Source organism: Bactrocera oleae, chromosome 2 (genome assembly GCF_042242935.1).
Source record: "Bactrocera oleae isolate idBacOlea1 chromosome 2, idBacOlea1, whole genome shotgun sequence".
NCBI classification, from domain to species: Eukaryota; Metazoa; Arthropoda; class Insecta; order Diptera; family Tephritidae; genus Bactrocera; species Bactrocera oleae.
In genome coordinates, this window is record NC_091536.1 from 44,112,230 (window position 1) to 44,138,968 (window position 26,739).

The following is a 26,739-nucleotide window of genomic DNA, read 5'->3' on the forward strand; positions in this document are numbered from 1 at the left end:
CCACAATGGTTAAGAAGGAAGAAGGATGCAAAGGATAGCGTAGCCGAGTGTCAGAATTGTGACAATGACCACCACTTTGCCAATATGAGTTTATATTCATTTATACATACATACACATCTATATGTATGTTGAAAAGAAGGTATTGAGGCATAACTTGACGTACATAAATATGTATATACATACATAGGTGCACACAATTCCATGTATACTCACACCTTATAAGGGTATGTGTGATTGCGAATATCTACATATGTACATATGTCGTTTGTGCGAGTGTATGGTTGACAGGACACAACAGCGAAATTGTGCCCGTGTAGACGCGCAATTGTCCGATACGGTCAGCGGATTACCTTCTTTACCGTCTTCTTCTTGCTGATTGTCAGCTGGCTACAACGTTGCTATCTTTGTCGCTCGTTTACGTTACGCGTCGCTTGCCTATTAATCATTACATTTTTGGCTGTCACTGAAATCGGTGGTGTGGTTTCCCTTTAGCTTGGTTCAGCTTGGTCAAGAGCGCGCGCAACTGACCAAATGCCCAAAACAAGAAAGGAAAGACTACAAATACGCGCATAAACACATACACTTGAATAAGTTCTGTGGATGCACACATTAGTGTACACATATTAAATACACACACAAAAATATTCGCGCATATGTACACGTGCTCATAACCATGTTGTATCCGTTAGTAGTAAATTTGAACGCACCTACACTGTCGCACAATAAGGCGGTAGTTTCTGCGACGACCGTGATGGTGGCGGTAAATTTGTGCAAATTCAAATAATTTCGCCGCTAAAATTAAACTTCGGCGCTCACTAGGTCCAGTTCAGCGACACTCGCGTTCGTAGTCGCGCTCGCGCTCATAGTTGTTGAGCCGTATTTACACTCGCGACAATTTGTCGCCTTGCCGGTACGCTGTTCATATTCGAAGGTTCGCAAAGAACCGTTGAACGGAAACACAATCACATCCTTTGGGCACGCGGACGAGACAACAGCGCCACGGTGAAGGCATAAGAAGGTGACAAAATTACGATCAATAGAAATAAATGTGCTGCTCCACGTTGCGGACATTACTATATCAATCTTTCTTAAAAACACGTGAAGTGACAAATAATAAGAAGAGAATAAAACTCAATTTCAGTGAAAGTGTGATTGTTTCTAATTTTAAAACGTATATAAGTATATGCAAATTTATGTATATGTACCATGTATATTGATGCACATCAAAGTGAAAAATCGACAAATATCCAATTGTTCAATTTTGATTTAGTACCTATACTAATATATTCGCGATTATATTAAAAGTGATGTAGTGACGATATACATACCTGATTTATTAAATTGTTTGGAAAGAAAACTGTTGCACTGAAGGTGTCATTGACGACATTGCTTATGGCCTACATGTGTACATACATGCATGAGAAAAAATAATAGTTGTACGTTATTGTGTGTATATTGCGTTTTGTATTGAAGATTTTGTAACTTAGACGGAAATAAAAGGCGAGCTAATAATATATAAAAAACGGAATTGCTTTGAAGCAAAAACTCTTTCATTCTTGGAACTGTTTCAAATAAACGGTAAGTATAACATTACCATTTAATAAAAACTGAAGAAGTTTTAATGTAAGAGAAATTTTAATGTAATACAATAAGTAGAGTTTTAAATGTAATGAATGATTGCATATTAGATATTTCATTTATTAAAAAAATATTGTTAGTTTTAAAATATTTAATTAAGAGAATTATATCATAGAGTTATAGCAGAACAAAAGTGCACCCTAACCTGTACCATTTTTGGGTTCATTTTTGATGGAAGAAATAATTATACATTTATCGATATAAAATTAATTTAGTTAAATATTATTATTAATAATATTAGGTAAAAACTAATTTTTTATTACAATTTTTTTTCAATTTCAATAAAATGTAAGTAAATTAAGATATGGGAAAGCTATTATAAAAGTAGCGCGTTAACTAAAATCATTGTGAAATTAAAAAGAAAAAAACATGAAACAGTAGTAGCTCCGTAGAAAATAATATTTATTGCAATGATTACTTCTTTGACCTTTTCGGAGGGCTTGGGAAGTTACGTTCTGATTTCAACAATTAGGCATAACATCCCACACCTTAGAGGCACTTTTTTTTGCTAAATTTTGTTCTAATATTAGTTGATGATTGATTTATGAGTATATACTGTGAAATGAAAGAATCAAATTGAATTTAAAAATAAGGTATATATTATATATATGTCCCCAACTTGGTTGAAATTGGTCGAGTAGTTACTGTGATATGGAATTTCACCAAAAAATGTCTTTATCCATTATCCACTTTCCATGCAACCCCTCCAAGCTTTCCCTAATGTGAAATTTAATGCTTCTGACGTCTTTCTGTTGCGAGTTAACGCACTTTTAGTAGTTTTCAACATAACCATTATATGGCGGTTTTCCAAATTAGTTTCATAATGGCCGAGTAGGTATGAGATTTCGCCCGATATTCGGCGAAGCCAATTTAATTTTTATATTTTATTTAATTTTTATATGTATTTATCACATTTTTACATCCTGTACTACATTTTCATTAAGCTTAATGCGCCTGACACTTTAAGTGTTGCTTAAAGTTAATAGTTATCTAATTATTTGGGATTTCCAGTTATTATATAAACCAGTAATTTCTAAAAAGAACGATTTTAAATTTTAACCAAATTTGAGCAATGCTGGCTAAAAGTAAATAGTGCTTCTCAAAAATGTAATGTTTGCATTTTCTAGTTTATTAAAATAACACGCAATTGAAAAACTGTTACAGTAGGCATGGCTTGTCGACCGCAAATTTTTCTTTTCAACTAATATTGTTTTATAGAAGTAAGCAAGTAGTGAATAAATTAAAACTTATTTTACAAAAATTCTTACAAATATCATTCGAAATAGCAAGAAAAATAAAATGCATTTAACTTTGGGTTTAATTTTGAAAAGATGCTTACCTCAAAAGGAATGTACTTTCGCTATCTCTATTTATTTTTGTGTTCTTATATTTCAGTGTGCCTTACAGTGTAAAAATATTATTTAGTCAAAAATCCCTAGATGAGGTTATAGTTTTTGAAAATAAAGGTAGTACTCAACAAAAGAAAATATATACCTTTTTTTTATTAATTTTCCGTGGCCAATTTTGTTTTCATGTACCTAAACAATAATATTATATTACTTAAATAATTTTAGAAAACTTAAATTAACACTAAGATAGCAATTTTTTTTATCAAAAACCTTCAAAAACAAGATATGTATATATAACAAGTAAAGACTGGCCAAGCTCGGGTGGGTACTCTCGCAAGGATTAAAACCGTTTAAATACTTATCGATGTTGGCAAAACTTCATACTTAAAAGTGTTGCGAAAGAACTCACCATTCACTATTCGACGAAAGGGTGAAAGGATAACAATCATATTTGGTATCTTATTAACTCATATTATAGGTTGCATATTCCAAACCACATTATGTGTATGAAAACTATGAAATATCACATATATTGAGCAACATAAACGTTTTAAAGTTAGCTAGAAAGTCGAAAATCATTATATATTGCGTATTTAGGCTAGAAGATGGTCTGTACTAATTGCGTTAACTTACGGTATATATTCCATACAGTTTTATGATTTTATTATTACCAGAACAAATACTCAATAAATTTTTTTAGAAAAGCGGCAGATTGACTGATATATATATATGGTATAAAGTCAAAAGGATGTTCGCTTTTCGTATATTGGCTATATGGGGCTAGGGCCCGATTTTATTCAATTTTGATATTATGATATTTTATTACCAGAACAAGATGCTGTATGAGTATCATTAATACCCCTATTACGGTTTTCAAATCCACCTGATTGAATTGAAGTAATGCAATTTCAGATCCACCTAACTCTTTTTTGGTATTACGTTTTTCAACTATTTTCAAAGTTTGATTGGTGTAGCCAACTTAAAAAATTAAGATTTGGCAGATAATTAAACAGCTGAAAATTTGTAAGCGAAAAAACAAAACAATTTAATTTAGTAACAAAAAGGTAAATAAATATTAAAATGCACATTAGTTTTAATTTATATTACGATGACAAAAATATTGGTGCCAAAACTGATGTGCTGCACATAAAAAGTGATCATTCCAATCCATTCGAACTTCCTAACACAAGTAAACAAAAGTTTTATTGACAATTAAATGGCTTTTAAATAATTTCAGATTCAAAAGTAGTTATCGTTTAATGAGGAATCATTATGTTTTTTACTAAATAAGATAAAGGAACGTTACTACAAACAGTGCATTTCATTGCTGCATAGTTATGAAGAATGCATTTTAAATAATTTAAATTTTGGGCTGAAACAACCTACGATATCTATAGTTGTTACAAAACCTCTTTTTAACAAGTAAGGAAGTTCCAAGTTCGGGTGTAACCGAACATTTTATACTCTCGCAATTTGCAAAGGTCAAAGCCCGGGAAATTACTTCAGGTGCTGGCAAAATTTTATATTAAAGGAAGTATTGATCCGATTCAACCAATTTTTGACACAAGGACATTCTATTATTGAGAGTTTATTTATTTATTTTATTATATGAATTTCAATTATATATCTTACACATTGACTGATATTTTCGGTAAAAATTCAACTAAAGGCACAGTTTTGTTTCGATTTAGACAAGTCACAAGGTGGCATACTTTAAACGCATTATTCACGCAAAGTGAATACAATCATTGTTGCTTGATTTGCATAGTGGAAAGGGAAAGAATCAGATGGAGTTTAAAATGGTGTTATAATATATGGGAAATAGGCGTGGTTGTAATCCGATTTCGCCCATTTACTATTTCGCATTATAACATATAAATAGGAGGAGAATTTTATGCACCAAATTTTATTGAAATCGGTTAAACAGATCCCAAGATATGGGTTTTCACCTAATAGCGGGCGGTGCCACACCGATGAAAGAAATGCAAAAAACATTTGTTCTCAGTGAATTTTGTTATTATAGCTATAGCGGTTTAGGAGATATGCACAAAACTTATTAGGGGGTGGGACAACGCCCACTTTTAAAAAAAATTTAAACTGCTGATGCAACTCCCTAATGTGATCCTGTATACCAAATAACAGTCTTGTATCTTATTGTGGAGCTTAGTTATGGCAATTTATTTGTTTTTGATTAATGGCGTTTTGTGGGCGTGGCAGCGTCCAAATACCCCCATCTGTAATAAAAACCGTCTTACGATACCAAGAAGTATGTGTACCAAGTTTCATAAAGGTATCTCAATTTCTACTCAAGTTACAGCTTGCACGGACGGACAGACGAACGGACGGACAGACGAACGGACGGACGTACAGACAGTCACCCGGATTTCATCTCGTCATTTCATCCAGATCATTTATATATACATAACCCTATATTTAACTCGATTAGTTTTAGGTGCTTCAAACGACCGTTAGGTGAACAAAAATATTATACTCTGTAGCAACAGGTTGCGAAAGTATAAAAGTTATTAACACCATATTTGTGCGCTGTGGATAAAATACCAATGACTAAATAGGAGCAAAACGCTTCAAAATTTTAATTTTGCTCAAAAAGTATACCAAGGAGTAATAGATTATATCGACTCTTTATGTTCGAAACACTTCCCACAACCCATTTTTGACACAAGACCACATTATTATCACCAAATGATTCTATCCGAATTTCAATTATATATCTCACACATTGACTGATATTTCCGTAAAAAATCAGGCATATTTCAGGCATAGCCGCTGAGGTCCACATATTCGGTATCAGTGGAATTGAACAGTTGTGGTCCGAGAGAGGGAATTTATAATTGTTTTATATGGGAAAAGGCGTGGTTGTAGTGCCATTCCAAACATTTCCACAAGGAGGCATAAAATTGTCAAGACTATACACAAAATTTGGTTGAAATTGATCAAGTAGCTTTTGAGATATAGGATTACACACAGAGGTGGGCAGTGCCACGACCATTGTGGCCATGAACCATGAAGCCATATCTATCCAACAACTAGATGTTTTAGCAAATATAAAGCCTACTGACTTTTTAAAAAAGTCTGATATTTTGACTTGAGAATTTTTGATTGAAAATTAGGGTTTTTTTCGATATTAGGTCAAAGTAAAGGAGAAAAAATAAGTATTTTAAATTTAAAAAAATACAGTGTGTTTGGGACATAAGAAGGTAAGTAAATTTTTTAAATTAATTTCGTGAAAAAAAATTTCATATACAAGATAAAAATAAAAAATCCAAAATGGTTAATTGAATTTTTTACATAAATTTTGAGGTTATGTGATAAAAGTCTATGAACAAAAGTTATAGATCTTTTCATTACCTAAAACATTGCTGCACAACTTTTATCTTTGAACACGTAGTTTTCACTGAAATCGGGATAAACTGTTTTTAATCATTAAAAATTCACCCACACCCCTCCTCTACTTCTTCCCGACCGCAGATCTCCCGTAAATTATTTCCGCTGGGTTTCATCCGACTATGACTTTATTTGTTTTTAAAATTATCTACCCTGGTTTAATAACCTTTTATGTTATAAGATATTTCATCCTACTGAATTTATTTATTTTTTTTTTTTTTTTAATTATCTACTTTGGTCTAATAACCTCTTATGTTATAAGATATTTACCTGTGAGGAGTATTATAGCTTTGGTGCAGTCGAAGTTAACGTTTTTTTTTCCTTGTTTTACTTTCAACTGGGAGTCGAAAATCCCAGGAGTATGAGGGATTAGACAAAGGTCAGGACCGAGTTCATGTATGTTCGGTGCTAATACACATTATTATTTGGAAAACATATCCACTTAAACTAATTAAAATATAGAACATAATAATCAATATATATAGTATAAAAGTAGCTGGAAAATGGATAAACAATTTATTGGATATATTGGGACTAGGGGAAGTTAAGGAGGCTAGACACAGTATATATTTAGCGCTAATAAACATTATTTAATTAATTAATTTCATTAAAATATCGAATTTATTATATTCTCGCAACCTGATGCTACAGAGTATAATAGTTTTGTTCACCTAATGGTTGTTTGTATCACCTAAAACTAATAGAGATAATGTAAGCTGTAACTTGAGTAAAAATTAAGATATCTTTATGAAACTTGGTACACATGTTTCTTGGTACCGGAAGACGGTTGGAACTGCAGATGGGCATAATCGGAAAACTGCCGCGCCCACAAAACGCCAATTATCAATAAAAATAAATTGCCATAACTAAACTTCATAATAATATACAAGACTGTTATTTGGTACACACACACAGGATCACATTAGGGAGGGGCATCTGGAGTTTAAAAATGTTTTAAAGTGGCCGTGATCCCGCCCCTTAATAGGTCTAATGTGCATATATCCGAAACTGCTAAAGCTATAATAACGAAATTCACTGAGGACAAGTGCTTTTAGCACCTCTATCGACAGCGTGAACGGGTAAAATCGGGTGACAACTTCGCCCACTGCCCATATAACGATACTGTTAAAAACTACTAAAAACGCGATAAATCAAGCACTAAACATGCCAGAGACATTAAATTTTATCTCTGGGATGGTATGAGATGACGTTATAGGAACCACGTTCAATATTAGACAGTGGGTGTGACACCGCCCACATTTAGGTGAAAACGCATATCTTGGGATCTGCTTAACCGATTTCAACCAATTTCGGTACATAGCATTATTCTCATATTTGTGCGAAAATGGGCGAGATCGGATTAAAACCACGCCTATTTCCCATATAACACCATTTTAAATGCCATCTACACGGTGTCGTCATAATCAGTACCTTGGAGACAACTCCACTTCGATCCTTTTAAGATTAAAGGTTAGGCTTACACGTTTAAAACATTTTCTACTCTATCAACATGTTGCTACAGAATAAAGTAGTTTTGTTCACGTAGCGGTTGTTTGTAACATCTAAGATAAACTGAGGTGAGACGGTGTTCTTATGCTAAATTGCGAAATAGTATACCACACATATCTCAAAATATAAAAAGTCGAAATCGGACCATAACTTTTCGATCCCCAGGTACGGAATATGTAGACCTCAGTACCTTTGGTTTTGTTTTTTCCGAATTCATAGGTCAGTCTGTTGGAATTCTGACAGAATAGTGATAAAAGTATACCCTTGTGCCAATAATTGGTAAAAACGGGTCAATACCCACATCGGGTTATTATACTATAGTTAAATACCGAAAATGGGTAAAATCGGGCAACGTATAATCCCAGCTCTAATATATTACATGTAGTGAATTACGTTATTCTAGCAGACTTTATGGTGAATATAACGGTTAGTGTGTGAAATATCGTCATAAAATTGTTCTCAAGTATGTATATTTGTATATTAACTTCCTATTTCGCATCTATTATTGTGTGAGTACCAATTGTGCCAATCTATTGTACAATTGAATACAAAATAAAACTTTACGAGAGAATATCGTCTAGCTATAGCAGACAATTGTGTATATTATCGAACACTCTAAACCTTTAATATAGTAGGAAGATGTGTCAAAATCTACATTATTTGCAAAATTTACAGATTGAATACACTGAAAATATATTACTTTATTTTTATTTATTTACGACCGTTTCTAATTGAATTATTTACCAAAATCTTAAGAATTCACTTTGTGTATTGTATGTATTATTACTATTAAAATAATATTTATATTTGTAATAATTGTGCAAAAATATTGCATATAAGAAAATTGATAGTTAGTTATAAATGTAAGTAATTTACAATATTAACCCAGTTGAAACACTGAGTCAACGCATAGAACCTTAGTAATTTCACGACGAAAGTACAAATGAAATAAATTTTACTAAATATAACACTTATAAATATAATAAATTTTAAATATATATTTCTTTCAGTTACATTTGTCTGCCGTATACTTTTCAACGCTGTCAAAACTTTTAACTCAGTGTTGTTATCTGCATTTTCAATTAGACCGATTGCTATAGGCTTTCGTAAATTAAATTTGGTTCTTTCAGTTCAGAGTACAAAATATTAAAATCGAGATTTGATGACGTTATCGAAATAAAACTTTGCACACAAAGTCTATTTAAGGTATACAATTTTATGTCCAAAAATAGGAGAATTTGTAACATAACTTTTCTGGTCCCCAGATACCGAGTCTGTAGATCTCAGTGCCTACGGGTAAGATTTTACCAAAACGGTCTGCCAATCTGTGGGCAACCTTTATGAAAGTCAAAGGATCTCCGTGATCGAGGACCCAGACACCAAATATGTGGGCACCAGCGCTTCGTTACCGGCGTCACTTTACCTTGCGACAGTATAAAATGTTCGGTTACACCCGAATTTAGACCTTCCTTATATGTTTTATTTTTGGTTTCTCTATTTTATAGTGAAATATGCGAACTGAAGTTAAAATTATATTATTTGAGAAGTAGATGTAGTTGTTGACTGGTTTCACCGAGTTTTATGCACCCCTTTCATACCAGCTTTACTGTAAAATTATACTTTCTGATATGCTTCTTTAGCAAGTGAGCAGTCAATAGTTATTAGTATTATCCGACTTAACTTTCTATGGTGGAGGGATAGAGAGGAATGCCTTTAGCAAGTTTGGTTGATATAGCTTGCCTGGTTTGTAAAATACTTTTATGTATATTAAACCCATTAGGGACGCGGTCATGCCCTCTTGTTAAATTGTTATATGCCCGTCCTCAATAAAACATGGACTATATTAAATATAATAAGACGAGTTAGTAAATTTGCACAAAATTTGATAGCGGATGAAAATTTTTAGTCCACAAACGGATTATTCAAAATTAGATTATTTACTATTATGGTATCTTATTTTACATTTCAATAATTTTTGCTGGAAACAAGTTTTTGCTTATCAACGCCACTTTATAAAAACAGGTTAGGCTCGCTAACGTCGGAACATTTGCTTTTACTATAAATTATTTCTTGCAAAGCTTTTGTATGCAAATAACAAGGTCGCGTTATAAAAATTTAAATCAATTTCATAAAGCTTTACATTGAATCTTTCCCCTTTTCTTATAAATCATATTTCTTCTGGTTCCCGATTTATGATTAGACTTTGTAATAAAAACGAATTTACGAGCACCCATACATCCATACATATGTATGTATGTAATGAGTATAAACAAACTGGTATATACATACATATATGAGCGATACGTATTTATGTATGTTATGCATTACATTCTCATCCAGCAGAATCAGCTGATTTTCATTCACAATCCGGGAAACAAGCAAATAGCACAGTTAACAACTTCTAAATATATTTATCTATCTACGTGCTAACATATGAGCATAAAACGAAGCAGAAAGGAATTATCATCTGATTCGTATTTTTATTTTAGTTCTTTTTTATTGCATTGTCTCGTCACAACAAGCTAAGCATATAAAACACATAAAAATCAGTATATGGCACACTAGGTGTTACAATATTTATGCACATACAAATATGTATGTTTTGCATGGACGCTCAGAGCTAGTAATGGGCCCATGGCAAAGCTTTGAGAAGCTACATATAACACATTTTTTCATTCCTTATATATTTTTATATACTCTCGTATGTTTACATATATACGTATACAATGAATGAACCATTAATACCAAGCAATATATATATAATATACTCACAAATATGAGCAAAAGCATTTACTTACTACGATCCAAGATACAAGTACCAGACTTGAATAAAGGCATACATATGTGTTTTAAATAGTTGCCTTTGTTGACCTTTATTTGCCAGACTCTAATGCAGTCATTGGATAGTAAACTTTTATACATATGTATGTATATTCACGAACAAATGCATTATGCATTCATAATGTATGTTCTTCGTTTACCCACTCATTATTATTACATATTTAAGGTTTTACTGTACCTTACATTTATACATATGTTTACATATATATTTTGACATCTAAGTACCCAACGGTGGAAACCGTCAAGTATAGAAATATAATAAAATTATAATGACACATAAGCATATATTGAGAAAATTATTAATACACCTACAATAACATTGGCCTAGCCTCTTTGGTTAATTCTAAACAGACAAGTGTACAGAAATTTAACGTTCGTAAATTTTTTTATAAGTTTTTAGTAAGAATATTTTTCTGAAAGAACATTTATGTTCATATAATGATTTATATAATTAGGTAAAACATTTCCACTACAGTATCATAGTTCGAATACGATTATTTGATGTTATCACGAGATTCTCATTAATTTCCTATATTAATAGTTTACATATTTTATTGAACTAGAACATTAACGGATATAGAACAGAAAAGCTAATTTTTACACTGATTCCGTATATGGTATGAATTGGTTCGATCGTTTGCTTAGAACCCCACACCATTATGTCTACTAGATTTTGTTCCAAATGCTATACATTTCATGAAATCTTTTACAACTTTGCCAATATTACAATCTGTCAACTTTGCCAAAAAACAATTAATCACATTCGTGAGCATTATAATGAAAAAAAATGCCTAAACCCAAGTGTACTTTTAACATAACTTTGCAAAATAAGTACTCCTTTATAAAACAAAGAAGTGGGACAGCCGATGTTACGTGCGAAAAGTGTTGTGGTGACTTTAATATTGGACATGGCGGCGTTTGCGATATTGAGAAACATTTACGCTCTGAAAGGCATAGGCGTTCTGAGCACGCTGCCGCTTCAAGTTCGTCAGTGCAAAATTTTTGTAAAATAACCGATTTGCCGTCTTCGAAAGATTTGGATATAGCTGCTGCAGAGGGTGCCACACGGTGCAAGAAAACCATAGTTTTAGTTCGAATGATTGTGCCTCAAACTTAATTCAGACTTGAGATCAATAAAATTATTTCCCATTGTAGTAAGGTACTTTTTACCACATGAGGGCGTAAGGTTCAAAATTTTAGAATTTCGAGAACTGCCGTGAGAAACATCTGATTTAATTATCGACTATTTGATGGAAGTATTATGTGCTAATGATTTGGTCAAGAAAATTGTTGCATTTTGTGGAGACAATACGAATTGCAATTTTGGAGGAAAGAATAGGTAAGGGGCTAATATTGTCTTCGCAAAACTGAACCAAAGGGTGAGAAGGCAGCTCATTGGAATCGGATGTGCAGCTCATGTAGTTCACAACGCTAGAAAAACAGCCGCAGATTGTCTCCCTGTTGATTTTGAAGGCATCATCGTAAAAATCTATTCATTCTTCTATATCTACAGCGTTCGAGTAGAAGCCCTGAAAGAGATTTGTGATTCCACTGATACAGAATATAAGAAGCTGTTGGGTTACAGTAAAACAAGATGCCTTGCATTAATGCCTTCTCTTGAGAGAATTTTAAAGATGTTTACAGCGCAGAAAAACTATTTCTTGAGCATAAATAAATGCCCAAATATTTTAAAAAGGTTTTTCGAAAACCTGAGTTCTGAGTTGTGGTTATATTTTTTACACGCACAAGCCCTATTTAGTACACCATTATATTTTCAAACATTAAATATAATTAAATAATTTTTTGAAATACATAAGTTAATATAATTATACAATACATACATATACCTATATATAATATATACACATATATAAATACCAAGTAAGGAAGTCGGGTTCGGGTGTAACCGAACATTTTATACTCTCGCAACTTGCAAGGATCAAAGCCCGGGAAATTACTTCAGGTGCTGGCAAAATTTTATATTAAAGGAAGTATTGATTCGATTCAACCAATTTTTGACACAAAGACATAATACTATCGATAGTTTCATTTATTTATTTTATGATATGAATTTCAATTATATATCTTACACATTGACCGATAGATTCGGTAAAAAGTCAACAATAGGCATTGGGGTCTACATATTCAATACCTAGGGGCTTGAACCGTTTTGGTTCGATTTAGACAATTTTTGGTCACAAGGTGGCATACCTTAAACGCATTATTCAAACATTGTTGCTTGATATAGTGAAAAGTGAAAGAATCAGATATTTAAAATGGTGTTATATAGAAAATAGGCGATACCAAGATATGAGTTTTTACCTAAAAGTGGGCGGTACCACTGTCTAGTTTTGAACGCGGTTCATATAAAGTCAACTCATACCATCCCAGACATAAAATTTAATGTCTCTGGCGTGTTTAGTGCTTGATTTATCGCGCTTTTAGTAGTTTTTAACAATACCGTTATATGGGGAGTGGTCGGGCTTGTCACCCGATTTCATCCATTTTCGCACTGTCGATAGAAGTGCTAAAAATATTTGTTCTCAGTGAATTTTGTTATTATAGCTTTAGCGGTTTAGGAGATATACACATGAAACCTATTAAGGGGCAAGACCACACCCACTTTAATAATAAAAATTTAAACTGCAGATGCCCCTTTATAATGAGATCCTGGGTACCAAATAACAGTCTTTTATCTTATTGGGTAGCTTAGTTATGGTAATTTATTTATTTTTGCTTAATGGCGTTTTGTGGGCGTGGCAGTGGTCCGATTATGCCTATCTGCAATACCAGCCGGTTTACGGTACCAAGAAACACGTGTACCAAGTTTCATAAAGATATCTCAATTGTTACTCAAGTTACAGCTTGAATAGACGGACGGGCGGACAACCGGATTTCAACTCGTCTCGGCAGCCTGATCATTTATATATCTATAACTCCATATCTATCTCGATTAGTTTTAGGTGATACAAACAACTGTTAGGTAAACAAAATTGTTATGCTCTTTAGAAACATGTTGCAAGAGTACAATAAACGAGAGCAAATTTTACAAAACCACTGATAGTTGCATGAACTGTGCGCTCCAAAATCGATGTTATATCTAGGGGTACGAAATCACTGTAAACCTCTGCAACTGTTCAAAATTAATTTTAAATTTACAAAATCTATATATACATACATACATATGAAACAATGATGAATATGAAATGTAACACAAAAACAAGTTAATTTGACTTAATTAAATTAAATTTGTTCTTCTCGTAATTTACATATTATTTTGACATAACTGGATTACATGCATATATGTTAATAGGAAATAATTGAAAATATCAAAAATTTACAATAATTAGCACTTCAACATAAAAAATATATGATATATTTTGCTTCGTGTCCGAGCTATTTATATTAAAATCATCCTAATTTACTTAAAAGAGTTATATGATGTCATATAAGCACAACCAAGCGGGCTTAATTCAATATATTATATTATACTATATTATATTGGGTACATCAGAAAACTGTCACACATTTATGAAGATAACTCACACATTCGCCGATATATACGGTAAAAAGTAAACCGGCAACAGCTACAGCAAGTTTAGTTGATTTAGCTTTATTGGTTTGTAAGATAAGTATGTACCTTAAACCTATTCGAATGAGGGACCTTCCCCACTTTTTAAAAACTTTGTCTCTATCTCGATTAGTTTTAGGTGTTACAAACAAACTGCAACATGCTGCTATGAATTTGTTAATAATTACAGGCAAAATGATGTATGTTCTGCCAAACAATACCTTTTCAATGTTCAGCTGTATTCAAATTTACTCTTTCAAATATCTCTTGGGAACTATTTCTATCCAAGAGAAATTTATACTTCTCTTATCACAAAATTCTCTTAATTTAATAAATTACATATTCTAGCACTACATGTTGATTTCGCACTCGTTAGTTTAAAAGCAATAACCAAGGAGCCTTAGCTCTCTTCATATATTTGGGCGGAGCTAATGCTAATATCAGGTGGTTGTTTTTTCTGGGCTTCTATAATGTAAAACAGTTTGCCACAAAATGGGGAGCCATACGCCTTGTGCATACCTGTTTTCATGATGTGTCTTAATGGACCCACTGTGAGTTTGACGAACGAATTCGGACAAACATGTTGCGCTCTTGTTATTTTGTTAGGGTTGTGTATCTCTTTGACTAAAATGAGGACAATAAGCGTACAGGTAAACAAATCATAAATCTTTAGTCACGTGCATAAACGCGACTCACAGGCAACCGACGTAGAGCCGACGAAATTTTGCTTGTTGCTTATTCGTGATTTCGCGAGGAGATGTACATACAACATCTCCCGCATTCGTAACTACGCTTCTATACAATGCGGTGTCGAAGGAAGCGCACCAATTAGCATTTTCCATTTTAGTGTGTGGCATTGTCTTTCGTCCACTTGAAAGTAACACACCATGACTGCGTATCAGCGTTGTTATATGTAAATTTAGATAAGGGAGACCAGCGGGCGTTACTTTTGTATGGTTAAGCCACTACCAATGACTGTCTGGCAAAATGAAGTACTTACGTATATTTATACTCATTTTGCATACACTTGCTTTCTTATGTCAGAGCGCGTGTTCATGTTCATGAAAAATTGTTTTAACATGTTTACATACTATATCGACAGTGTAGCACAGTTTTGTCTGAACAACCAAAACTCGCGTGGTACATCGTAAAACTTAAATATTTTAAAAGTGTGGTGCATTTCTATTGGACGTGGGTAATAGCACTGTGGCAACCCTGCATTTACATATGTTAATTTTTAAGGAGAAAAACAACCCTTGTATATAGCAAACATGTTGTATGCCTTCTGATATCGAATTATAATTTCTTGCATCTCTGGTTATACTTCTAAAAGTATTAAAATAAGCTACAAATATTTTTTCGACAATTTGTTATTTATATATTTTCTCTTTTGCAGAATTCAAACTGTTCGAAAACGGTCTGAAGTTGGATATCTCCAGCTATTCCCATATGAATATTCGGATGAGTACAAAGGGCAAACGCCCACTGCGTAGTTTGACTCCAAGTGATAAAATCAACGCTATTCAACGAATTCATGATGGAGAGTCCAAAGCATCGGTGGCTCGTGATATTGGAGTTCCAGAATCTACATTACGTGGATGGTGCAAAAATGAGGATAAGCTGCGTTTTATGTCACGGCAAACTGATAAAATAACAGCTGATTCATTGGCCGAAAAACTGGGATCATCTGGCGCTATTCTTGTAGGACCTCCTGAAAAACGTCAAAAGTTGGACGGTAGTTCTGTACCATTCATTTATTCTAATAAAATAAAATATGATGATATTATGTATAAACGATCTCCGCTAAATGGTCTTGACTATGCGTCAAGCAAAACCCTTTCAGAGATTAGTTTCAATGGCTTGGCTACGGACTATATTGCTTTCAGTGGTGCTGTGAAGAATAAAGGTTTTGGCGCCGACGTATCACGTCAAACAGATCCAGCAGTTGCCGCTATAAGTCCCCTTACAAGCCTATCTCAGCTTTCGGGGCTATCTGGCCTGGCACAATCACCTCTAGCAATTAGTTTCAATGAACTTACATCAAATCTCAATATTTTAGCACAATTAAATCCTGGGCTGGCAGCGATGTCTTGTCTAAATGAATTAGGGGTTACAGCAAACCCATTGCGTAACGTGAAAACAAAAACTCAACTACAATTGGAAAGTCCTCGGAGTGACTGTGGAGATCGACAACAGGGGTTATCTGTTAAAAATTGGGCGAAACAAAAGTCACCAACATCAACTTCTGAAGAATCTTGTTATGGACTTAACCTACGCCTAAATGAAGATAATAATAAGAACAAAATTAAATGCCCTAGCCCATCTCTCGCACCGTCGCTTTCTATTTTATCAGATGATCCCTTAATTTATTGGTTGAAGTCTCAGCAAGCAATGTTGGGACTGAATAACCTCTATCCATCACCAATAGCACCGCCAATGGGGACATCGAGTCCACCGTTGCGTTCTTCAACTCCACATCAGTCAGGGAAACTTCATGTCACTACCCCACTAAATACTTCTGCATCAATAACCTCATCGTCCGCACCCTCCAATAGTTTGGACGGTAAAAACTCTACATGGCTTAATTGGTGCAAAGCTTTGGGCGCTAGTCTTAACTCATTAGCACCAACTACTGCGGCCACTGTTCTTCATGGCCCAACTATAAAACAACAACATCAATCGTCTTCCATTACGACCATTTCAACAGATATTGAAACTACTGTATCGCCATCAAATATATCCACTCAAAGTTCTCCATTGGAAAATATTCTTTTTACTCAACTAACAAAAAATATTGACAGCTGTTCAATGGAAAGTTCAGCAATACTTAACAATATCCATTGTACCCATATTGACAATGTAGATTCTTCAAACAAACCCGAAGATCTATCAGCACGCACGGTAAAAAACAATGTAACAGCTATATCGCCATCACCGACACCACCAGCCCAGAGTCCTAATACAGGAGAAAGTTTAGTTCCTACTCCAGTACACAGCCCAAACGGGCAATTACCAACCGAAGTTCCCAACTCTCCACTTTATAATGAAGAAGCAGAAGACTGCGGTACTAATATGTCAGATTGCAAAGACGTTCTGGATAATTTATTGTACAAAATCAATAATAATCCCTCCGTAATTTCATTAAGTAAAGCTACTACGCCAACAAGTGTCGAAGGAGCAGATGATGATGGATGTATAAGTGAATCTAATATCAGCTATGGAAGTGACAATAATCAAAATAGTAGCGATGAAAATGTCAATAACAACAATCATTCCAATAAAACAGATGAAGAAGAACCCTTTAAATTATTGACGTTGAAAAAAGAAGATGGAGATTATGAAGCCATAAATCACGGTGAACAATTTCTTAAATGGTTAGAAAACTGTAGCAATCCTCGAATAACGGCATCACATTTAATGCAATTGAGATTCCTTATATCAGCGCTAAAATCCAATTGCGATCCTAATGACGAAAATAGCCTACATAAGTTAAAACGGAGTAGTACGGAAAGAACCTCGGAAAAAACTGTAGATACATTGAAAGAAAATAGTCTTGTAAATAAAGGACGTCGTCGAAAATAGGAAAACCCTAAATCAATAACAATAGAAGCAAAATACGGTTATCCAAAAGAAAATATTTTACATCTTGGAAGTTCTTCAATTGATATAGTAACCTTGAATAGGCATTCAATTTTATCGATATATAGTGTTAATGCAGAAATAACTGGATAATATCAAATTGACCGGAAGGAAAGCACAAAAAATATAGCTTAATTTTTACATCGATAGCGAATCTGTTGATTGACTACCAAAATACTACCAAAATATATACGTTTATTTGTGAATATATCTTAAAGCTAATTACTTACACACACAACGATATTTTTTACTGACTATATTGGAATTGCATTTGATTTGTTCCTTTGCCAAAATAAGAATATTAACAAATATAACGGAAAGGTAATGCATAAGTTTAAAAACTAGTTCTGAGCTCTTATATACTTTAGTATTGTAATGTAATGTTTGAGAGTAATTTAGGTCGAGATATTTACATGTTCTATATATTACTTTTAATACCAGAAAGTAGTACAACTTTTATTGGTTCTAAACCATTTGTAGCTTTATATACATACATATATTTAAATGTATGTATAAGTACAAAATTTTAAAGTAGAACTTATACGTGACAGTATGTTAAAGTAATTGAAGTGACTAAAATGAATGAAAAAATTTAGGTTATTCCATATGTGCCATGGTAAATCTTTTAAAACCAAAGCGCTGAATTATCATACAAATATATGTATGTATATACTTATGACCAGATATTTTTTTAAAATCAAAATTCTAAGATTTGCTTAAGTCAACTACTTTAACGAATTGCCACATATGACTACCATCTATAAAAATAAAGAGCTTATTTATACCTATGCATACACATATGTTCGCACAGACATGAATGCACACGTGTTGATTTAAATGTATTTTCTAAATGAAAAACTGTTTTAATTATCGATGTGCATATGTAATATTCACACTTACATACACAACCTTTGAATTTTTATTCATAAGATCTTTACGTTACACTGAAAAATTTAAAATTGAGGTTCTTCTTTTTTATTTCATATATATTTACAATATTTACAAGTAATAAATGTAAGTATTATAGTGGTAAAAGATCCCAAACTTTATAATAATGTTGTAAGAAATTTGCATCGCTGCATGCGTAAGATTTCACAATTTTTTTTATATACGCAAAAATGTATAATATAATATATTATTTCTACATACCTTGTACATACATATATACATGCGGAAAAAAATTTAATTATTTTTTATTTCAAAGTATTATTAATTTTGTCATGTATAAGTATTAGAAAATTGTTTATCGGAGTGTACAATTATTTAATGTTATTAGTTAATTTTAAATTGAATCTTCTGATAAAAAAATATTTTCAATTTACAAATATGAATTATGTATATACATTTTTTAATGGCTTACGGGAACGGGTGCGGGCCGGTATACTTGTGCTGGATACTACTATATAACAGGTTAGTGCGTGGCGGATGGCTACAGAAGACAGTATACTTGAAAATACAGATAACCCCAAGTTTACAGAAGCACTGTTAAAATTATTTGGCAGCGTTGCTCAAATTTGGTAAAAAAAATCGTAAAAAAAAACGTAAAAAATGGAAAACAATGATATTCTTTGAAATTGAAAAACCTGTATGTTTAGTAGAATCGAAAACGATTGCAGGTTCGGGTCAAGTTAGCCTACGAACTACTGCTTAATCCACCGTACTCTTAGGATCCATATGACTTATTTTCGTGTACAAACTTGAAAAACCCACTGGGAAGAAATTTGAGTCAAATGACGCTTTCCAAAAAGCTAAAGAAATTGGAATATTGCCGGGTCAAGTATATCGAGCTGAAAAGAAACTATTCAATCTGATATAAAAATTAACATACATAGATACTTTAACGTACATATGTAAGCATGTAATATTAGGGATTTTCAAAGCTTTGGTTAAACTTTACATAAGGTGTAATTTTGGATGTACTGTGGTTTGGTCAACAAATTACCCCAGCTCTATAAATTATTGGTTCGTGCGTTTTTTTGTGTTTTTTGGCAGAGTTTTTTTATTACTCAATGTATTTCCCATTTGTGGGCGGGTGGGGAAAAAACCGATCGTGAAATATAAGGCCAAGCGTTGTCATGACGGAAAATTATTGCTTCTTGTCTAGTTGCGAATTTCGAGCGTTTTTCGGCAATCGCTCACTTTAATTTGATGGGTTGTTAACGTTCTACATTAATGGTTTCCCCGGACTTAGAAGCCCATAATACAGCACACCCTTTTGGGCCCACGAAATAAAGGCATTACTTGGCGTCATGGATATTCAGCTTTGCCGATGATTTGTCTGGTTAGCCAGGTTTCACATATGAAATTTTGCTTTTAGGATTCATGGATTTTTCATCACCACTCACAATCCGATCCAAATGTATCGTTCAAGCAGCATTTATGAAATACAAAATCGTCCCTTCTTGTTTTTGAATTTATCCGGCTCCTTGTAACGTTTCGAAAGATTTTGCGAGCTCTTCTAGTGTTTGGCAACGGTTTTTAACGCAAAATGCTCCCAGTTCCTCATCTTCAAATTTATTTAGGCATCCAGGATGTTCTTCCACAGTGTATAAACCACTGCAGATTCGCTCAGCTAGAGCATGTTCACCATAAACCTCCACCAAAATACGATGATTTTTGACTGAAGTTTTCTTCATATTGAAGTAATGAAAAAGAACTCCTTGCAAAAACACTTTTTCAGAAACAAAGTTCGATATATTTAATTGGAAAGAACAATTATACTAGTTAACAAAATTTTAATTTATTTTTGTAACATGCATATACAAGTATGTATGTATTTTCTTAAAAAGTACAAACATCAGAGAATCTTAGAAAAACTCTTGCTTAATATAAAACAATACTTATGATTATAGTGAATATTTGCCTTTTGGAAGGTCTTTTTTTAGGTCTTCAACAAAATCTGCTAGCATTTCTGCGTTTCATTTCCCTTGATAGCGTTTCTCCAATAAGAAAATGGCCTTGTTCATCACTCAAATTTGTCGGAAAGAAATCCATATGAGAGTCCAGCATATGTAATCTTAGGGAGATATTACACCCGAAGTCTTGTAATTTTCCGATTTATGGCTTCCTAGAAAAATTTGGACAACGTTTACAAATCATTTCTAGGCGATAACCCATTTTCACATTGTATAAAGAAATGCTAAAAAGACTTCTTTCCAGCAAGTTTGGTTAAGTTAGGTTTGGAAACCATCAACATTTCATAATTTATTCATTACAAAGTTCGTGTGACAAAAACGGTGTTTATCAGTGTTATTGATGTTTACCTTTCAAATGATTGACATATTGACTAAAAAAGACGCACAAGGTCAGTAGCTTTTCAACTCATTTTCAAAATATTAGAACAATGGAATAATACTCAAGTTACGCCATCTCTTTATGCCGATGCACTTATCCTAATACAATTGTGTGGAAATATATTCCCGAGCATACTTTCGTTTAATACGAAAAGTTAATGCAATCAAGTCAGACCCTCCTATAGCCCCATTACAACACTTATAATGATTTTAGACTTTCTCATTGACTTAAAGCTATATACAATAACGGATGACCCAAGAATCATCTGGCAACCTTTACAAACCGTTCAACTTTATGACGAAAATTCACGTTCTATAAATAATGTTTTTCGCGCGCTTCGCTCAACTTGTAGTGAACATAATCAGCATACTGAGCGTACTATTCGCAACACCATCACCCATCTTGAGGCCCAGCATTCATTATTGGATAATATTCGATCGAATAGACCACGTCCAGCACGCAGTTAAAAAAATATTGCGGCCGTAGCTGAGAATACACGAAGACTGTGGAGAATCGATTCGGCGCCGTTCGCAGTAACTTGGACTGACGTATGGAACGACTTGGCGCATTTTACATCGAGATCTTAAATTGAAAACATACAAAATACAGCTTGTATAAAAACTGAAGTCGCTCGACCTTCCCTCTTGAAAAGTTCCAAGAAGATACCACGTTTTCGAGCCAAGTTTTGTTGAACTGCCATTTCATCCAAAAAAAAAAAAAACAACGGTTTGGTGTGGTTTATGGGATAGTGGAATCATCGGTCCATATTTCTTCAAAAATGATGCCGGTGAGAACGTAACCGTCAATGGCGACGTTATCGCGCCATGATAACCGACTATTTGATGAATGAAATTGAAACTATTGATATCAGCGGCATTTGGTTTCAACAAGACGGCGCCACTTCCCACACATCGCATTAATCAATAGATTTCTTGAGAGAACACTTCGGTGAGCAGATAATTTCACGTTTTGGGTCGATTGATTGGCCACCAAGATCGTGGAATATCACACCGTTATAAGGAGATATTTAAAGTATAAAGTCTATGCGGACAATCGCGCTTCGATTCAGGCCTTGGAGCAAAAAATCACGCCTGTCAATCGCCAGTTACCAGTCTAACAAATCCGAAAATCGGACTCAACGGATGGACCTTCTAAGATATACCGGGCCCATTATTTGAAAGAAATAATCTTCAAAAAATAAATGCCAAAGAATGTTATTTCGAATGATAATAAACATTCCCTATTAAATTTGAAAAGTAGGGAACCTCGAAATGGATCACCCTATATATTGATATGAAGAATATAGAGATTTGTGTTAGTTAGATTGATTTCAATACATACATATATGTCGGCTATGAATCAAAATGTATTAATGAAACCAAGTGAGAAAATGACCGATAGTTTAAGCTAGTATACTATGATACCAAATACCAGTACGTTCTTTAAGTTAATCAAATTGCGCGAGTAAAAAATGTATGGTTACACCCCTTTGTTGTTTTAATGATGCTTATAATTTTAGATATATTATAAATATTTTTGCTGGCTGGCGCACGAGCTTCCGAAACCAATCATGTTACAAATTCCAATTTATATTAATAATGTAGTGATTTTTGATGACTGTAGAATAAATTTTTTCAAGATAGCTGACACACCGAAATATATCAAAGAGTTGGTCCTATAAATTTTCAATGTTTGGACATTCTTAAGCTCGAATTCAATTTCGACCGATGTGCCATGTCAAAAGCAATAAGGGACTTCGATTGCATTCCGCAATCCGGATCTAATCCCAACGACACTTTTCTGTCCTAAGACCTCAACGGAAAGAATTTTAGTGGCAATGGTAAGATCTGTTTCTATAGAGTTGTGAGTATTAGCGACCATTTTCGTTTTTTTTTTTACTTTTTAGATAAAAATACTTGTAGAAATGTATGCAAGTCTACAATATCTTTACAGGCAATGCATAAAGTTTTTTTTCAGCTTCGTCTAGTTATACCAATAATAATTTAAGCAATGCAATGTATGGAAAAGAGGTGGCAGTAAAACACAATCCGTGCGTTCGAGCTATGCAGCTCTTTTGCATATTTGACACTTCTTTGCTGATACTCTGCTGATGTGCAGATAAAAAATTGACTGTTGCTAATTATTTGTGTAAATTGCGCGCAAAATTGACAGCAAAACGTGATGTTGTTTGCAAGTGTTGCCAGAAATTCACGCAGAACGTAATACTTTTACAACAATGCTGTCTTGATTGCCAACTCGAACGCACCCAATACACCACAGACGTATACTAAGTAGCGGTCATTTGTATAGATTATGGTATATGATTGCCTAGCGGCTACTATTCTTAAGCTAGCCACCAAACATGATTTACAGGTTCTCTATAAATTATAAATGTATGTCTTTATTTATGCTAAGTTTTAGTTTATTCATATCAATACATAACAAAAACCTATAAAGAGTTGTTTAACTAAAAAACTGAAAAAAAACTTTTTTAACTAAAAAAAGTTCAATATTATAAATAATAAAATTTCATTTTTCACAAGAGAATACCAAGATCCGGTTTCTTCTTCAAAAGCTAAAATATGTTCATAACCAATTTTTTGTCTTTAAATAAAAAATCTATCGTATCGTGTAAGAGGAGTAACTATCAAATTTGATCTTATATTATATAATATTCTGTTAATTATTATTTTTATTTCTATAGTGTGGAAACTGAAGTAAGATAGTTGGTACTATTTTACTCATAAACTCTACAAAATTAAAAGATAGGACCAGTTTTAAACAAACAACTTAAGTGTACGCCCTTATAATAGTACAAAGTGTTTATTACAAGTAACAAAAGAAGCAGCTGTTTTCCTATGTGTGTAACACAGCTGAGATCGCTTGATCGAAATCAGCCTTTTTTGACACAGAGATTATATAAAAGGAATGTAGTTTAAGAACTTTTTTGTGAACAGGTATTTGTAATAGAAAACATTAATAAAAAATATCAAACGTATTTTCGAAACAAAAGTTTATTACATATATATTATTTTTTCTCACCTCCTCTGAGGATTCAATGTGGGCGTGTTACCGATCTTTTATGGGTGTTCGGTTCCCCAGGAGGCCTATATTCACGCGTATAATACATACAATTCCAAATCAATCTACTTTTCGTAACAAATATAACTATAAAATAAACATATATATAAAATCAGGTACACTTCACGAATAGTATTGACATTAACAATATAAATCGATATAATCAACTTAAACAAAAACCAAAATGAATATATAAAACCAGGTACAATTCACTTGTATTCATTAACAAATTTGTCACATATTTTGACAATCTTCTTGTACTAATTTCAACAATATTCATAATTAATAATAATCCAAACAAAGTACTAATTATTAAATAATATTTACAAAATATTCCAAGTCACCCACAGCGATATAATATTTATTAAATCTAAATTTAATCTTTAGGAATTTTAAAAATCAACACATATTTGAATATGTAATAAAAACATTCTTCAAGTTATAAATTTTAAAACATAACACTTCAACACACTATAGCAGATTTGAGGCTTTTGGACGTTTTATTAGTAGAATATTAGTAAGCAACCCGCACCAAGTGTGACTTAGTAGTATAATATAAGTAGGCAACCCGTACCTAGTGTGACTTTAGTAGTAGAATTTGCGTTTGCATTAGTGAAAAGCTTAGGGTTGGTTACTTGTAGATTTATACAATGATAAAATGCCAATGTCTGATATTTTAATATTTGGTTGCGTAAATTGCAATTTTGCAAACATAGATTCAAAAGAGAAATTATAATAACCAATGGAAATTAGTAACTATGTAAATTTGTTAAATTAATATGTTTATTATAGTTGTTAGCATATGTACAAATTTAATTTTAATATTAAATTTAGTACCTTAAACTGGTAAATGACAAAAATTCAAAAGAAATTTCTTGAACCATAGAACATTCTTCTTTTTCTAGTATTTGTAATTAGTCTCAAATAATAAATAAAAATGTTATATCTGTTTTTTTTTTTTATTTTATTCATGAAATTTACCAAAGCATTCAGAACATATCGGCTATATGTAATATGTACGTTTTTCCTTCTTTATGGAGCTGCATTAAATACAGTGTCAACGTCCATCTTCTTTTATTGGCATATGATCCCCCACATTTAAACTTTTGTTTGGTATATTTGATCTAGGACCTAAAGATACTTTTTTTGAATTTTGTCCCAGCTCTACCTTGCGCAATTAGTTGTTCTGCAAGTGGAACAACGAATTCTTTTATTTGTGATTTTTTCTGAATGTTTTCCTGATAAATATAATATGCATTTACAGCAGAAGTCATTGATAGTTTGAAAAAACTTTATGCCACCATTTCGAGATTTTCTAGGTTTCAACTTTTGGATCAGATATTTCAACTCCCCCATTCTCTGATTATAAAAAACCAAGGCTTCAGCACAGCTGACAGAAAGCCTAGATCTATCTTTCTGCGTTCTCAAGACTGTGAAAACTGTAGGCTTGTGACAGTTACTCACAACAATGACTTTACGTAAGTCACGCCATTTTGCCACCATTATTCCCGCATCACTAATGCGAAATATATATTCTCCTTTTTTCAAACAGTCATTAACAATTAGCAAGTTTTTTCTATTTGGAACACATGTTCCGACACATGAAAATGGTAAAGTTTTCATTAGATTGTATGAGGTGAAGCCACCAAAAACCAAAACCGTATCTAGATTGCGCATAGTTTCGCACAACTTAGTAGCCACCCTTTCACCCGAATTTCCAGATGGGGCTGGTGTAAATATTGTGGTCATAAGTGTATCCACTTTTGGAATCACATCTTTGCCAAATTTTGATGCCTCGTTTAATCGGCTTCAACGGGATATATTATTTTATCGATGACATCCCTTTAAATTTAGCCATCGATTCATCAATGATCTAACGTGATCTATCACTGCAACCGTTGCTAAAGGTATATTTCATACAATTGAAAACCTATTCCCTTCTCTATATAATAACGTTTAGATGCCCGTTACGGTTGCTCAGGAGAATTAAAATAAAGTTTTGACATTTAATTTTGATATTCGTGTAATAGTTCATTTTATAAACTGGTTTCCCATAGATTCATTTTGAGAACAGTAACCAGATATCTTAAGAAGTCTATTATAACCCATTTTAAGAGATATTCCCAACAAAAATTTCACTGTGCAATGAAAATAAATAATGATTCTGGAAATAGACACTTGAATATTTGTAGCTGAGTAGACTTTCTTGAAATTGAGGCTAATATAATGGGCTTAACCTATTCAATGATAGAAAATCAAGAACAAAATAAGTCTGATGGTGCTCCCCACAAGACATGAAAATTGGAATTTTCATTAGCAGCGTAATCTTCGCCAGAGACTCAAAGATAGTAACCCTCACTCCTCAATATTTGTGAATTATTATATTTTCTTTCTCTGTATCCTTATCGGAA

At 33.0% G+C, this 26,739-nt stretch overlaps 2 protein-coding genes across 4 annotated transcripts in view; one reads left to right on the forward strand and one right to left on the reverse strand.

Annotated features, from left to right (window-relative positions):
* Positions 1–26,739, reverse strand: part of lobo (lost boys) — a 375,899-nt gene that overhangs the window by 294,899 nt on the left and 54,261 nt on the right. The gene's annotated exons all lie outside the window — the stretch shown is intronic.
* dan (protein distal antenna) lies at positions 525–18,912 on the forward strand. 2 transcript variants are annotated; one of them, XM_014240672.3, is made up of 2 exons: positions 525–1,579; positions 15,711–18,912. In XM_014240672.3, the coding sequence occupies exon 2, from the start codon at positions 15,764–15,766 to the stop codon at positions 17,894–17,896; it is 2,133 nt and encodes a 710-aa protein (XP_014096147.2). In that variant the 5' UTR covers positions 525–1,579; positions 15,711–15,763; the 3' UTR covers positions 17,897–18,912. The 2 variants fall into 2 exon arrangements, with proteins under 2 accessions (XP_014096147.2, XP_036227928.2); XM_036372035.2 differs by lacking the exon at positions 525–1,579 and adding an exon at positions 15,544–15,646.

Bases quoted from the DNA above. Each gene is read 5' to 3' on its own strand.
- dan (XM_014240672.3), top strand. From the start codon at position 15,764: ATGAATATTCGGATGAGTACAAAGGGCAAACGCCCACTGCGTAGTTTG.